At 44.1% G+C, this 15,649-nt stretch overlaps 2 protein-coding genes across 2 annotated transcripts; both read left to right on the top strand.

Annotated features, from left to right (window-relative positions):
• The first annotated feature begins 58 nt into the window (after nucleotides 1–58).
• Muc68Ca (Mucin 68Ca) lies at nucleotides 59–8,357 on the top strand. The gene has a single exon (XM_070207783.1). The coding sequence runs from the start codon at nucleotides 392–394 to the stop codon at nucleotides 7,961–7,963; it is 7,572 nt and encodes a 2,523-aa protein (XP_070063884.1). The 5' UTR covers nucleotides 59–391; the 3' UTR covers nucleotides 7,964–8,357.
• A 272-nt stretch (nucleotides 8,358–8,629) lies between these two features.
• Nucleotides 8,630–12,457, top strand: Duba (Deubiquitinating enzyme A). Its single transcript, XM_002048556.4, has 8 exons — nucleotides 8,630–9,476; nucleotides 9,540–9,607; nucleotides 9,997–10,546; nucleotides 10,618–10,774; nucleotides 11,051–11,253; nucleotides 11,308–11,888; nucleotides 11,955–12,169; nucleotides 12,241–12,457. The coding sequence occupies exons 1-8, from the start codon at nucleotides 9,330–9,332 to the stop codon at nucleotides 12,333–12,335; spliced, it is 2,016 nt and encodes a 671-aa protein (XP_002048592.1). The 5' UTR covers nucleotides 8,630–9,329; the 3' UTR covers nucleotides 12,336–12,457.
• Nucleotides 12,458–15,649: the final 3,192 nt, after the last annotated feature.

Below are 15,649 nucleotides of genomic sequence, written 5' to 3'. Positions count from 1 at the left end.
GTCTTGGAAACACGCTCCTCATACTCCAATTATTTTTGGTAATTGCAGCACGTTTGACGTCTTAGCCAAAGTAAAGTCTTAAGAAAGTCTGAATCTTGTTTAATCTAAGCTCGGAGCAAATATTTTGCACAGCTGTTTAGTTCCTTTTCTATAATCGTATATCGTGGGTTCAGTATCAAGAATAGAGTTTTAATATTTCTTTTTTTTTGGAACAATAGAAGTACCAAATGTTTTGGAACAATGAGAAATTTGCTTAACTGCACAAAAGCATCTACGCAAATATCCAAATTATAGAAAAGACAATAAACCCGAATATGTCGATAAAGTATAAAAGCAGCCCAGTTGTCGTTGTGGCCCACAGATAAACTTGAGCCCACGTTCTTGGTAGACAATGCGTATATTTTGTATCGCCCTCTTGGGCACCTTCGTGGCACTCGCATCCGGTGCTCACATTCATACGGAGACAGCAGTGAGCACCGATACGGTGAAGCCGAAGCCAGGAACTACCGGTCCTTGTTGTGAAAGTGTGAGACAAACGCTCCTAGATATTCGGAAAGACATTCGCTTGTGGCTCTTGGATAGACTTTTCGGCAAATTAATACTTATACACGATGGTGAACTTGACGGAAATCATAATCATGTGAACTGTGCAAATAATCGGATAACTTCAACAGCTGACGTTTTAGGAGCTCAGCAAAATAACGCTCAATTTGATTCAATCATAAACGATATAAGAAAGACTATTCCGCATAATCACAGATCCTCGGGCCGTGTTGATAAAATAATAAAGAGTGAATCCAAAAATCAATCAAGTTCAAGCTCAACTACAACTACGACATCGTCTGGTGGAGACTCCTCAAAATCCGGCTCAACTACAACCTCTGAGGAAAGTAGTTCATCGGTGGATCCCGTCGTAGAAGAGAGTTCCGGACAGACTAACACTGTTGTTGAAACAGGCAGCAATGTTGAATCTGGATACTCCTCGAACACGATCACCTCTTCAACATCAGGTGAAGACACTGTTGTTGGAGGTGGAAACTCACAGCAATCAACTACGACAACGACAACCTCTGAAGAATCCAATGCATCGGGGGATCCCGTCGTAAAAGAAAATTCCGGCGAGACTAACACTGTTGTTGAAACCGGCAACAATGTTAAATCAGAATCCTCCTCGAACACGATCACATCTTCGGAAGAAACGAATCAGTCTAGTTCAATATCAACATCAGGAGGCGACACTGTTGTTGGAGGTGGAGACTCACAGCAATCTGGCTCAACCACGACAACGACAACCTCTGAGGAAACCATTTCATCGGCGGATCCCGTGGTAGAAGAGAGTTCCGGCGAGACTAACACTGTTGTTGAAACCGGCAACAGTCTTGAATCTGGATCCTCCTCAAACACGATCACCTCTTCGGATGAATCGAGTCAGTCTAGCTCAACATCAGGTGAAGACTCTATTGTTGGAGGTGGAGACTCACAGCAATCAGGCTCAACCACGACAACGACAACCTCTGAGGAAACCATTTCATCGGTGCATCCCGTGGTAGAAGAGAGTTCCGGCCAGACTAACACTGTTGTTGAAACCGGAAACAATGTTGAATCTGGATCCTCGTCGAACACGATCACATCTTCGGATAAGTCAAGTCAGTCTAGTTCAAGTTCAACCTCAGGAGGCAACACTGTTGTTGGAGGTGGAGACTCACAGCAATCTGGCTCAACCACGACAACGACAACCTCTGAGGAAACCATTTCATCGGTGGATCCCGTGGTAGAAGAGAGTTCCGGCGAGACTAACACTGTTGTTGAAGACTCTATTGTTGGAGGTGGAGACTCACAGCAATCTGGCTCAACCACGACAACGACAACCTCTGAGGAAACCATTTCATCAGTGGATCCCGTGGTAGAAGAGAGTTCCGGCCAGACTAACACTGTTGTTGAAACCGGAAACAATGTTGAATCTGGATCCTCGTCGAACACGATCACATCTTCGGATAAGTCAAGTCAGTCTAGTTCAAGTTCAACCTCAGGAGGCAACACTGTTGTTGGAGGTGGAGACTCACAGCAATCTGGCTCAACCACGACAACGACAACCTCTGAGGAAACCATTTCATCGGTGGATCCCGTGGTAGAAGAGAGTTCCGGCGAGACTAACACTGTTGTTGAAACCGGCAACAGCCTTGAATCTGGATCCTCCTCAAACACGATCACCTCTTCGGATGAATCGAGTCAGTCTAGCTCAACATCAGGTGAAGACTCTATTGTTGGAGGTGGAGACTCACAGCAATCAGGCTCAACCACGACAACGACAACCTCTGAGGAAACCATTTCATCGGTGGATCCCGTAGTAGAAGAGAGTTCCGGCGAAACTAACACTGTTGTTGAAACCGGAAACAATGTTGAATCTGGATCCTCGTCGAACACGATCACCTCTTCGGATGAATCGAGTCAGTCTAGCTTAACATCAGGTGAAGACTCTATTGTTGGAGGTGGAGACTCACAGCAATCTGGTTCAACAACCACGACAACCTCAGAGGAAACCATTTCATCGGTGGATCCCGTGGTAGAAGAGAGTTTCGGCCAGACTAACACTGTTGTTGAAACCGGAAACAATGTTGAATCTGGATCCTCCTCGAACACGATCACATCTTCGGATAAGTCAAGTCAGTCTAGTTCAAGTTCAACCTCAGGAGGCAACACTGTTGTTGGAGGTGGAGACTCACAGCAATCTGGCTCAACCACGACAACGACAACCTCTGAGGAAACCATTTCATCGGTGGATCCCGTGGTAGAAGAGAGTTCCGGCGAGACTAACACTGTTGTTGAAACCGGCAACAGCCTTGAATCTGGATCCTCCTCAAACACGATCACCTCTTCGGATGAATCGAGTCAGTCTAGCTCAACATCAGGTGAAGACTCTATTGTTGGAGGTGGAGACTCACAGCAATCAGGCTCAACCACGACAACGACAACCTCTGAGGAAACCATTTCATCGGTGGATCCCGTGGTAGAAGAGAGTTCCGGCCAGACTAACACTGTTGTTGAAACCGGCAACAGTCTTGAATCTGGATCCTCCTCAAACACGATCACCTCTTCGGATGAATCGAGTCAGTCTAGCTCAACATCAGGTGAAGACTCTATTGTTGGAGGTGGAGACTCACAGCAATCAGGCTCAACCACGACAACGACAACCTCTGAGGAAACCATTTCATCGGTGGATCCCGTGGTAGAAGAGAGTTTCGGCCAGACTAACACTGTTGTTGAAACCGGAAACAATGTTGAATCTGGATCCTCGTCGAACACGATCACATCTTCGGATAAGTCAAGTCAGTCTAGTTCAAGCTCAACCTCAGGAGGCAACACTGTTGTTGGAGGTGGAGACTCACAGCAATCTGGCTCAACCACGACAACGACAACCTCTGAGGAAACCATTTCATCGGTGGATCCCGTACTAGAAGAGAGTTCCGGCGAGACTAACACTGTTGTTGAAACCGGCAACAGTCTTGAATCTGGATCCTCCTCAAACACGATCACCTCTTCGGATGAATCGAGTCAGTCTAGCTCAACATCAGGTGAAGACTCTATTGTTGGAGGTGGAGACTCACAGCAATCAGGCTCAACCACGACAACGACAACCTCTGAGGAAACCATTTCATCGGTGGATCCCGTGGTAGAAGAGAGTTCCGGCCAGACTAACACTGTTGTTGAAACCGGAAACAATGTTGAATCTGGATCCTCCTCGAACACGATCACATCTTCGGATGAATCGAGTCAGTCTAGTTCAAGTTCAACCTCAGGAGGCGACACTGTTGTTGGAGGTGGAGACTCACAGCAATCTGGCTCAACCACGACAACGACAACCTCTGAGGAAACCATTTCATCGGTGGATCCCGTAGTAGAAGAGAGTTCCGGCAAAACTAACACTGTTGTTGAAACCGGAAACAATGTTGAATCTGGATCCTCCTCGAACACGATCACATCTTCGGATGAATCGAGTCAGTCTAGCTCAACATCAGGTGAAGACTCTATTGTTGGAGGTGGAGACTCACAGCAATCAGGCTCAACCACGACAACGACAACCTCTGAGGAAACCATTTCATCGGTGGATCCCGTGGTAGAAGAGAGTTCCGGCCAGACTAACACTGTTGTTGAAACCGGAAACAATGTTGAATTTGGATCCTCCTCGAACACGATCACCTCTTCGGATGAATCGAGTCAGTCTAGCTCAACATCAGGTGAAGACTCTATTGTTGGAGGTGGAGACTCACAGCAATCAGGCTCAACCACGACAACGACAACCTCTGAGGAAACCATTTCATCGGTGGATCCCGTGGTAGAAGAGAGTTCCGGCCAGACTAACACTGTTGTTGAAACCGGAAACAATGTTGAATCTGGATCCTCCTCGAACACGATCACCTCTTCGGATGAATCGAGTCAGTCTAGCTCAACATCAGGAGGCGACACTCTTGTTGAAGGTGGAGACTCCAGTTCATCGGTGGATCCCGTCGTAGAAGAGAGTTCCGGCGAGACTAACACAGTTGTTGAAACCGGAAACAATGTTGAATCTGGATCCTCCTCGAACACGATCACATCTTCGGATGAGTCAAGTCAGTCTAGTTCAAGTTCAACCTCAGCAGGCGTCACTGTTATTGGAGGTGGAGACTTACAGCAATCTGGCTCAACCACGACCACGACAACCTCTGAGGAAACCATTTCATCGGTGGATCCCGTAGTAGAAGAGAGTTCCGGCGAGACTAACACTGTTGTTGAAACCGGAAACAATGTTGAATCTGGATCCTCCTCGAACACGATCATCTCATCGGATGAATCAAATGAGTCTAGTTCAAGTTCAACATCAGGAGGCGACACTGTTGTTGAAGGTGGAGACTCACAGCAATCTGGCTCAACCACGACAACGACAACCTCTGAGGAAACCATTTCATCAGTGGATCCCGTAGTAGAAGAGACTTCCGGAGAGACTAACACTGTTGTTGAAACCGGAAACAATGTTGAATCTGGATCCTCCGTGAATACGATTACTTCTTCGGAAGAAACGAATCAATCTAGCTCAACATCAACATCGGGAGGCGACACTGTTGTTGAAGGTGGAGACTTACAGCAATCTGGCTCAACAGCCACGACTACCTCTGAGGAATCTAGTGCTTCGGTGGATCCCGTAATAGAAGAGAGTTCTGGCGAGACTAAAACTGTTGTTGAAACCGGAAACAATGTTGAATCTGGATCCTCCTCGAACACGATCACATCTTCGGATGAGTCAAGTCAGTCTAGTTCAAGTTCAACATCAGGAAGCGACACTGTTGTTGGAGGTGGAGACTCACAGCAATCTGGCTCAACCACGACAACGACAACCTCTGAGGAAACCATTTCATCGGTGGATCCCGTAGTAGAAGAGAGTTCCAGGCAGACTAACACTGTTGTTGAAACCGGAAACAATGTTGAATCTGGATCCTCCTCGAACACGATCACATCTTCGGATGAGTCAAGTCAGTCTAGTTCAAGTTCCACCTCAGGAGGCGACACTGTTGTTGGAGGTGGAGACTCACAGCAATCTGGCTCAACCACGACCACGACAACCTCTGAGGAAACCATTTCATCGGTGGATCCCGTGGTAGAAGAGAGTTCTGGCGAGACTAAAACTGTTGTTGAAACCGGCAACAATGTTGAATCTGGATCCTCCGTGAATACGATTACTTCTTCGGAAGAAACTAATCAATCTAGCTCAACATCAACATCGGGAGGCGACACTGTTGTTGAAGGTGGAGACTTACAGCAATCTGGCTCAACAGCCACGACTACCTCTGAGGAATCTAGTGCTTCGGTGGATCCCGTAATAGAAGAGAGTTCTGGCGAGACTAAAACTGTTGTTGAAACCGGAAACAATGTTGAATCTGGATCCTCTTCGAACACGATCACATCTTCGGATGAGTCAAGTCAGTCTAGTTCAAGTTCAACATCAGGAAGCGACACTGTTGTTGAAGGTGCAGACTCACAGCAATCTGGCTCAACCACGACAACGACAACCTCTGAGGAAACCAGTTCATCGGTGGATCCCGTGGTAGAAGAGAGTTCCAGCCAGACTAACACTGTTGTTGAAACCGGAAATAATGTTGAATCTGGATCCTCCTCGAACACGATCACATCTTCGGATGAATCGAGTCAGTCTAGTTCCAATTCAACATCAGGAGGCGATACTGTTGTTGAAGGTGGAGACTCCAGTTCATCGGTGGATCCCGTCGTAGAAGAGAGTTCCAGCCAGACCAACACTGTTGTTGAAACCGGAAACAATGTTGAATCTGGATCCTCCTCGAACACGATCACATCTTCGGATGAGTCAAGTCAGTCTAGTTCAAGTTCCACCTCAGGAGGCGACACTGTTGTTGGAGGTGGAGACTCACAGCAATCTGGCTCAACCACGACCACGACAACCTCTGAGGAAACCATTTCATCGGTGGATCCCGTGGTAGAAGAGAGTTCCGGCGAGACTAACACTGTTGTTGAAACCGGAAACAATGTTGAATCTGGATCCTCCTCAAACACGATCATCTCATCGGATGAATCAAATCAGTCTAGTTCAAGTTCAACATCAGGAAGCGACACTGTTGTTGAAGGTGCAGACTCACAGCAATCTGGCTCAACCACGACAACGACAACCTCTGAGGAAACCAGTTCATCGGTGGATCCCGTGGTAGAAGAGAGTTCCAGCCAGACTAACACTGTTGTTGAAACCGGAAATAATGTTGAATCTGGATCCTCCTCGAACACGATCACATCTTCGGATGAATCGAGTCAGTCTAGTTCCAATTCAACATCAGGAGGCGATACTGTTGTTGAAGGTGGAGACTCCAGTTCATCGGTGGATCCCGTCGTAGAAGAGAGTTCCAGCCAGACCAACACTGTTGTTGAAACCGGAAACAATGTTGAATCTGGATCCTCCTCGAACACGATCACATCTTCGGATGAGTCAAGTCAGTCTAGTTCAAGTTCAACCTCAGCAGGCGACACTGTTATTGGAGGTGGAGACTCACAGCAATCTGGCTCAACCACGACAACGACAACCTCTGAGGAAACCAGTTCATCGGTGGATCCCATCGTTGAAGAGAGTTCCGGCCAGTCTAACAGTGTTGTTGAAACCGGAAACAATGTTGAATCTGGATCCTCCTCAAACACGATCATCTCATCGGATGAATTAAATCAGTCTAGCTCAACGACAAATTCTGGGGCTGAAAATAATGCTGGAAGCAGAGACTATCAGCAATCTGGCTCAACCACAGTTACGAAAACATCTAAAAAATCAAGCTCATCAGTGGACCCTATCGCAGTGGTTAAAAATGGCAGAAGCAAGCAGTCTGGTACCTTGACAGCCACTAGAGTTGTTCGAGGTGGCAACACACACCGATCAAGCTCCAAGACAGTTTCGACAACAGCTAAACAAATTCCAACCCAAGGCGGCTCAAGGACGAGAAGAGTAACTTCGAGTGCTTGGTCAAAACGGTCTAGTTCATCAACAAAGGGTACGAAGCCATCAAGAAAGGTGGTTGTAAGTGTCAACTCTGGAAGTTCCACTGCAGATGCTGGCGGCCGAAAAGGCGGCAAGTCCGGAACTCGCACTACCTATACTTGGTCTAAGCATTCCAGCTCCTCGGGCATTCCGGGTGTTATCGGAAAGGTCATCAAGAGGGGTCAAGAAAGCAGCTTATCCTCTGATGTCGAAGATAACCTTGAAACAGACGATTCGCAAATAAATACTGGACAGATCGCACTAAACAAGAAATCAAAAAGATATGCCAGTAGAAGCATGAAAGTAGGAGGCGCCCGATATGGAACTGGAGCATATCCATACTGGTGGGGATCGCAAGGAGCATGGGTGGGAGCCAGTCCGACCTGGGACTATTACGGAACTGGATGGGGCAACGACGCTTGGAATGGTCAATACCTAAACTAACTTAATCAATGAGACTAACTGTCAAATATTTCCTTTTGTACAGCAATATATGCGTAAATGTTGACAGTTCTGTCTATAAAAGTTGGTAAAATATACATATATGCAAATCAATATATTTAGCCGCATTTTATTTAAAGAGAATTTCGCTTTTTGTTTGCTTTGCATGCGTAGAATAGGGCCATGAGAAAGTGGTAGAAAAATTTATATAGACACAATACAAAGCTATACAAAGTCAGTATGGGAAATATATTCAAATAAATACCGCGAAAACAATGTTATTTCAGCTGTTAATTAACTATTTGATAGCAAATATTCGCCAAAACATTTGCCTAAATATTTGTTTAATATGTGGCGAACTTTTAAATAAAACTGTCTGCCAATTGGGTAGAGAAACTTGTACGTATTATCATCAATCAAATAATTTTTAAGATGTTTCGTCGATATTAAAATAATCAATAGAATAAAAAATGCCAAGCGGTGCCATGCAAATTATGTTACATATTATTCGTGTATATTATTGCCATAAAAAAGCTAAATTTAGCCGTAAAAAAACACGTATATTGCAACACTGGCGGCCTACATGATTATTATCAGATGTTCGCCGTATGGCGCGACAGGCTGACTCAATGAAATTGCCTAAAAAATGCCAAAAGAGCTAGAAGAAGCACAACGTGCGCATCTGACGAATTTGTGATTGGTGTAAATACAAAAATCGAACAGACTCTCCTGGCTTTAAACTTTCTAATAACATAAAAACAATACTGCACAAGCTTGTTATAAACTATGAAATTTGTTATTTTCTAAAGTGCACTGCGCACAATTATACAACTGAGCAAAAGCGACGTATTTAATTAATCGTTTCTGCAACAGTGCAAGAGACAAAGACGATTGCTAGCAAACACTACACACAGACGAGCACACACACATGCATGCAGGCGCAGGCACAGCAAACACACACACACCCACATTGAAACGAAAATCACAAAATTTTCACCATTTACATTGGCTATGAATATGATTTCATAGTTGTGCGTCGAATAAATTACTACATCAACTGTTTTGAAAGCAGCAACCATAATAATAATAACAACATCAATAACATAATATAATATAAGTGCGTTAATAAGGGGAATCTATTGAAGCAGCGTTTGCCACACGGACAAAGAACTTGTGTAAAAAAAAAAGTGATACCACATACACACACAAACGCAGAAGAAAATCTAATTCTGAGCTGGCCAACAACAGCTAACCAAATTTCCCATATTACACATGTGTTCAACTTTCGCATAACAACAAAAAAGCAGCAGTCGAATCATTTGAAGCTTCGCATTCACGAATTGCGTGGTAGTTCACAGGCGGCCACAGCATGACCATAAAACCAGTCAGTGCACCCAGTGGCAAGCGCGTTGTCGATGCGGATGCCACCGAGGCGCACGTCTCTGGTCAGGTAGTGGTGGAGCAATCGGTTGTCAATCAGGCCCATCGCAATGTGGTTATCGATGGCCATGGCCAGGTGCGTATTAACAACGCAATTAATGCATTTGCATGCCTTATCATACAATTTCTATGCCCGCAGAGTCCACAGCGCCGTGGAGAGGTCTACGACGAGCTGGCACGCACACATCGCTGCAGTCCACACAAAAGGTGAGTGTGGATTCCCGGCTAGATAATCTATGTTTTGTCCATCTGCCTGTTCCACATACTAGTCTCTTGAGCTGTTTTATCTGCATAAATGCGTCACTTTTTGACTGGAACGAATCGCTATATCATAAAGCTGCCAAAGGGACCTATTTTCCAGTTCATGAATTAAAACCTTGTTGACCAAAACTAATCAAAAGCGAATCACTATATAACTTTCTGTATAAAGTTTTTTTGTTTTTATTTCATGCCCAATTGCATCAAGCATTAATTTTGTAAAATACCTTTATTGATATCTTTTTATCTTGCATCTGTCTTTTGCCTGCATCTGAAACAACCCAATTATACCTTTTCCTTAACGCTACCTGCGTCTAATCAATTTTTCCGTTTTACAGCTCTCGCTCGAAACGACGCGAACACCACGAGGGCCACGCTCATCATCACAAACGAGATCGCTTGGAACGCGAGAAACTTAGCCTTAATCACCCGACTGTAGGCGGTGGCGGCGTTGCGGGCGTCACCAGCAAATGCAGTAGTCCACATTCAGTGGTGGCAGCTGCCGTTGCCGCCGGGCCGGGCAATAGCAGTCCAACGGCCGTGGGTCGCAAATCGCCGGAACATCTGGGCCTAGGCTGTGCCAACGTACCAAAAGCGCAGACCCAGATCACACCGGCTGCTGCGGCGGCCAATTTGCTAAAGGCCGTCGAGGAGACATTTTCTGGCTATAATAGCGGCGATGAGCATCTGCAGCCCAAGGAGCGTACCATTTCGGTCGAGGAGTGGAAGAGGCGCGACGAGGAGTTCGCCAAGTGCATGGAGAAGCGCGGCTATGAACTGAAGCCCGTGGAAGAGGACGGCGCCTGCCTATTTCGCTCAATATCTCTGCAGATCTATGGCGATGAGGGCATGCACGATGTCATACGTCAGCACACAATGGACTATATTGTAATATCTATATATATATATATGTATTTATGCACATATTATATCTAAGTTTTCCATTTTTTTCCTTGTAGCATGAAAACCGCGAGTACTTTGGACAGTTTGTCACCGAGGACATCAACGGCTACATTCAACGAAAACGTGCTCGGGATGCACACGGCAATCACATCGAGATACAGGCTATATCAGAGATCTACAGTCGCACCGTCGAAGTCTACTGCTATCAGTCGAGTTAGTATTCAATATTGCTCTAAGCTCTATAGTCTAACAGGCGTCCGAATCTTGTTTTTCAATTATTAGCTATCCCCTGTGAACTTATAGCTTCCGCCCTTCGCCACACATCTTTGATAATGAGAAACATAAATGTTGCAAATATCGCTTTGAAAATAATTCTAAAGCCCGTCGGACGACTTACATTTGCTTTGATACCCTCGTGCACCTATTTGCCAAAAAACTTTTGATCTCTTAGACATTCGTGTTTATGTTTATTATTTTTTATACTTGCAGCTCCCATCAACATCTTCAATTCGGAGCAATCGCAGGCTGGTTATCCGCCGCTGCGTTTGTCCTATCAACGAGGCTCTCACTATAATGCGATACTGGATCCTTACAATGCCACTGTGGGCGTCGGCTTGGGTTTGGCTGGTTACAAGCCCGAGTTTCAGACCAAGGAGGCAGTGCGTCTTAGCGAGCAGCTGGAAATTGAACAGGTAATCTAAAATATATATAAATCAATATGACATTAATTTATATGTCTTGTCTAGACAATGTTTGAGGATAAGCTAAAGACAACGGACTGGGAAGCTACCAACGAGGCCATCGAGGAGCAAATCGCCCGCGAGTCCTATTTACAATGGTGCCGTGATAATATGCAGCGTTCGCGCAGCAGCAACACAGCCGCCACTTCGGCAACATCTTCAACAGTGACATCTGCCGAGGCGCTTACCGACTCTGACGCTTCGCCCTCCAAATACTCAAGCGATGGAGGAGGAGGAGGAGGAGGCGTTTGTGGCAGCAGTAACAACAACGGCAACAGCAACACAGCCGCCACCTTGAGCAGCTCCAGCGTCGGTGATGGCCCAGCCTCAGGATTTGCGCTATCGCCCAAGAGCCTAGGCCAGTTTACACACAAGCTACCGCCTGATGTAAACGAACTGGGCGGCTATGAGAGCGATGCCACCGATATGAGCAGCACCAGCTCGGTGGGCCACTGTGGGGGCAATGCTTCGCCCAATACAGCGGCCGCCACACAGCGGTCCAAAAAATTGCCCAAATCCCAGCGTCGGGGCAACAACCTGCGCAGCAGCAAGAAACGTCGGCACGAAGTCCGTGAGGCAGGCAACAGGTATGTGCCAGCTATCCATGAGTGCCACCAATTCGCAACTCTTACATATGCTTTGCCCGATTGTAGTCTGGAAGCACACGAAACGCCGCAGCGTAAGAGTCCCAAGCGCGATGCTGCGCCCTCAGCTGCACGTGAGCGCACGCCAGAAGTGGAACAGCAACCATGCACCTCCAAGCAGTCGTCCCAGTCGCCACCCAAACGTGTCGATGCTCAGTCGCCGCCAAAGCAGAGCTACTCTAGCTTCTATCAGGAGCTGCTCGAGGCCTCCTACGCCAACGATGGTTAGTGCTGTTTATTTTGTTCTTTAATACAAGAAACTTGCAATTTACATTTTTGCTCCGATCTTTGCCAGGCGTCAATGAGAATGAGATGCTGCAGCGAGCCATACAGATGTCTACACGCGATTATATGGATGATCAGAAGCGAAAATATTTGTGCGGCCCATAGATAGCCAAAAAGTCAAGGCGTCGGTCTTTTGTACAGTGATTAAATTTATCTTTCGCAACGAAAACGAAACACAACAAATCAACCAAAAAAAAAAAAAAAAAAAAAAAAAAACAACAACAAAACAGAATTAAAGAAACACAAAACACACATTTTGTACGGCAAATAATAAAAATTGATAAGTGAGGAAGTGCCCGCAGGACTCGAATGTCCTGGACGCCCTGCAGATACTGGCACACACCATACACACACACACACACATAAATACGTCATACATATATATCTATATATATATATATATACACACAAAAACGGAATTTTTTGAAATAAGAAACTGTTCGATAGCATAAAAACAGGCAGATTTGAATTAGTTCAAGCACAATATTTTTGTATAAGACTTGACTCGAATCTCTGCTAATCTCTGCGATGTAGTTGTTACCCTTCCCCTCCCCAACCCATCCCATCCATATTTTCCGCACACATCCCTTAACATACATTTAATTAACCTAACGTATATTTTGTAATATCTTAAATTAAGCTGTACGCAGGCAATGATCATTCAGTATATACATAAAAAGAACAGCACGAACATATGATATAAAAAAAATAATATTACATATACATACACAAATTGCATACAATTACATGAATAATTAATTATAATTACAAATTAAATAATTATACTGATTACTTGATTGAATATAATAAATGGTGCATAATAAATATAAATAATGAGTGCAATTAATGTAATGTAAACAAACTTGAAGAAATTTGAAGATCTCAATGAAGATTCACTTAGATTAAAATAATATCCATATATTTTGAGATATATATATATAATAACTTGTTTGATTATATCATAAATTTACTTGATTCTGTTGGATAAGTAATTTTTAGGTCTGATTACAATTTATGATTATGATGCTCTACACAGTTGGACATGTCGAATTAGTAGAATATTTATTATGCCCATTTAAATTTGATTTTCTGTGTGCTAGAGCATCAACCAACCGAGACAAAAAAGACCGAAGAAAAGAAACAGCGCCTGTTCGTCGTTTAAATTCAGCGCGGATGCAAGGGACTCAATCGGAATGCTGCCATAGCCGAGAGATGTGTGAAATCCAAAGAGGAAGCCCAAGTAGACTGAACTAGATTCTGGACTAGGTTCGATCCGTTGTGCAGCAGGACGTGGCGCCATCGTATCGCTTGGATCTTGCACTGCACAATTCCGACCATATAACGGTATTACTTTACTCCTATCCAGTGGCACCCTGCAAACGGGACAAAACCTGCGCTGGCTACATGGCGTCAGCGTCCACAAATGCAGGCAGGCCCAACAAAACAGATGGCCACAAGTACAAATGACCGCATTCTTGGCTGTGCCCAAACAGATATTGCAATCATATAGGGATTTATCGGTTTGGTCCGTATTCTTTGTGGTTTCCATAAATTATACGTATAATTTAGTTGTTTTCCTTGGTCAGGAATTATAGATCCGAGAACGTGTTAAATGTTTTGATTTTAAGATTTATCTTCCTTTGAACTTTTGCTTTAAGTATCAGCTATTGGTTATATGAGCGCTATCAAATTTCTAGATTTTCCAGTTCTTATTTGTCTGACAATTTCCACAACGATATCTCGAAAGTTAATACCAAAAATAAAATGAATACACCAATCCCCACAGCTCCTTGAAGATAAATAGGAATATACATACATGTACACTTCCATAACAGTTAGAGAAGCTCGCAAGAAGAAGAGCCAGCAGCATAAATAAGGCTGCCCACTGAAGCTGTGTCTCAGTTGCAGCTGATTAGCGGCTCGGTGTGGGTGTAGGTTGTGTGCTGTTATGTGTCTGTGTGTATATGTGTGTTTGTATGTGAAGACTGATCATGAATGTAAGCTCACAAGAAGAGAAGAGATGAAGCATAAAAAAGGTCTCCGAAGCTGCGATTCGCTTGCTGCTAAAAGTCAACAGAGAGTGTGTGTGTGTGTGTGCGTGTATTCGTCTTAATAATAACATGAAGATCTGGCAAGGCTTGGCAGCATAAATAAGGCTGCCAACAGAAGTTGGAGTTGCAACCGTGAAGCGGCCCGGTGGAGTTGTGTATTGTGTGCGTGTGTGTGTGTGTGTTCGTATTAAAATTCGAAAAACGTTTAAGTTCAAACTTACAAGAAGAAGAGAAGTGCATAAATAAGTCCACATATATGTACGTGGTATAACAGTTTGTAAGTGCTTGTGCTAGTGTACATAAAGACGAAGACTAGGCCCAGCAGTATATAGTGTATATAGTGTCAGTTGCAGCTGTGAGGCTGCCCGCCATACATATGTATATGTGTGGTGTGCTATATGTATATGTGTGTGTGTGAGTGTAAAATATAAATGGCGGATCTTGCATGAAAGCTCGCAAGCGTTGAGCCAGCAGATTAAATAAGATTGCCAGAATACAAATTTGAGCCGCCTTTTTTACCCAGTGAGTGGATTTTCGGCAATCGGTAAGTCACTCTGAAAATAAGAATATATCAACATTAGATTATATGAAAAAGAAACTTTGACTTTTCCAAGCGGTCGGGGAGAGGAGTATTATACAACAGTTAAGCCGTCTTTAATTAATGTTGACAAAGGGTTATTAGTCGAAAGCCCAACCGAAGATTTAATACTCTTGCAGACCCAACCTGTAATGTTCTTAGTCCTTTGCCCGTATCTAGGAAGCACAGCGAAAATAGTTAATGCTCAGACTTAAGATATCTTGAAAAACAAAGTTGTCCATACAACTTATTAATTTTCAACCGATCGTTCCTATGGCAGCTATATGATTAAGTGGAGCATAGTAAAACTAATAAATGCCGAGTTTGGTCAAGATATCTTGATAAACAAAAATGTGTTTCAAACAAGAACCTAACTTTCGAGCGATCGTTTCTATGGCAGCTATATGATTTAGTGGCCCGATCTTAATAGGATTTCGCAAATATGTGAGGAGCATAGTAAAACTAATAAACGCCTAGTTTGGTCAAGATATCTTTATAAACGAAAATGTTTTTCATACAAGAACCTACTTTTCAACCGATCTTTCCTATTGTAGCTATATGATATAGTGGTCCGATCCAGTTGGTTTCCACATTTGTACTGCATGCAACAGAAGGAAACTTCTGCAAAGTTTCATCAAGCTAGCTTTAAAATTGTGAGACTTGTTCTCATAGAAACTGCCAGACGCGCAGACGGACATGGCTATATCGACTCGGCTGTTGATGTTGATCAAAAATATATATACTTTATGGGGCTGGATATGTTTCCTTTTATGCATTTTACGACTAAATTA

This window comes from Drosophila virilis, chromosome 3 (assembly GCF_030788295.1).
Source record: "Drosophila virilis strain 15010-1051.87 chromosome 3, Dvir_AGI_RSII-ME, whole genome shotgun sequence".
Classification (NCBI taxonomy): domain Eukaryota; kingdom Metazoa; phylum Arthropoda; class Insecta; order Diptera; family Drosophilidae; genus Drosophila; species Drosophila virilis.
The sequence above is the reverse complement of the archived record's forward strand: the minus strand, read 5'-3'. Positions and strand labels throughout refer to the sequence as shown.

What these genes read in the sequence shown, in the direction of transcription:
- Muc68Ca (XM_070207783.1), top strand. Translation starts at nt 392, where the DNA reads ATGCGTATATTTTGTATCGCCCTCTTGGGCACCTTCGTGGCACTCGCA.
- Duba (XM_002048556.4), top strand. Translation starts at nt 9,330, where the DNA reads ATGACCATAAAACCAGTCAGTGCACCCAGTGGCAAGCGCGTTGTCGAT. An exon ending in CGCTGCAGTCCACACAAAAG is followed by an intron (nt 9,608 to 9,996) that starts GTGAGTGTGGAT and finishes TCCGTTTTACAG; the next exon opens with CTCTCGCTCGAAACGACGCG. An exon ending in AGCACACAATGGACTATATT is followed by an intron (nt 10,547 to 10,617) that starts GTAATATCTATA and finishes TTTTCCTTGTAG; the next exon opens with CATGAAAACCGCGAGTACTT.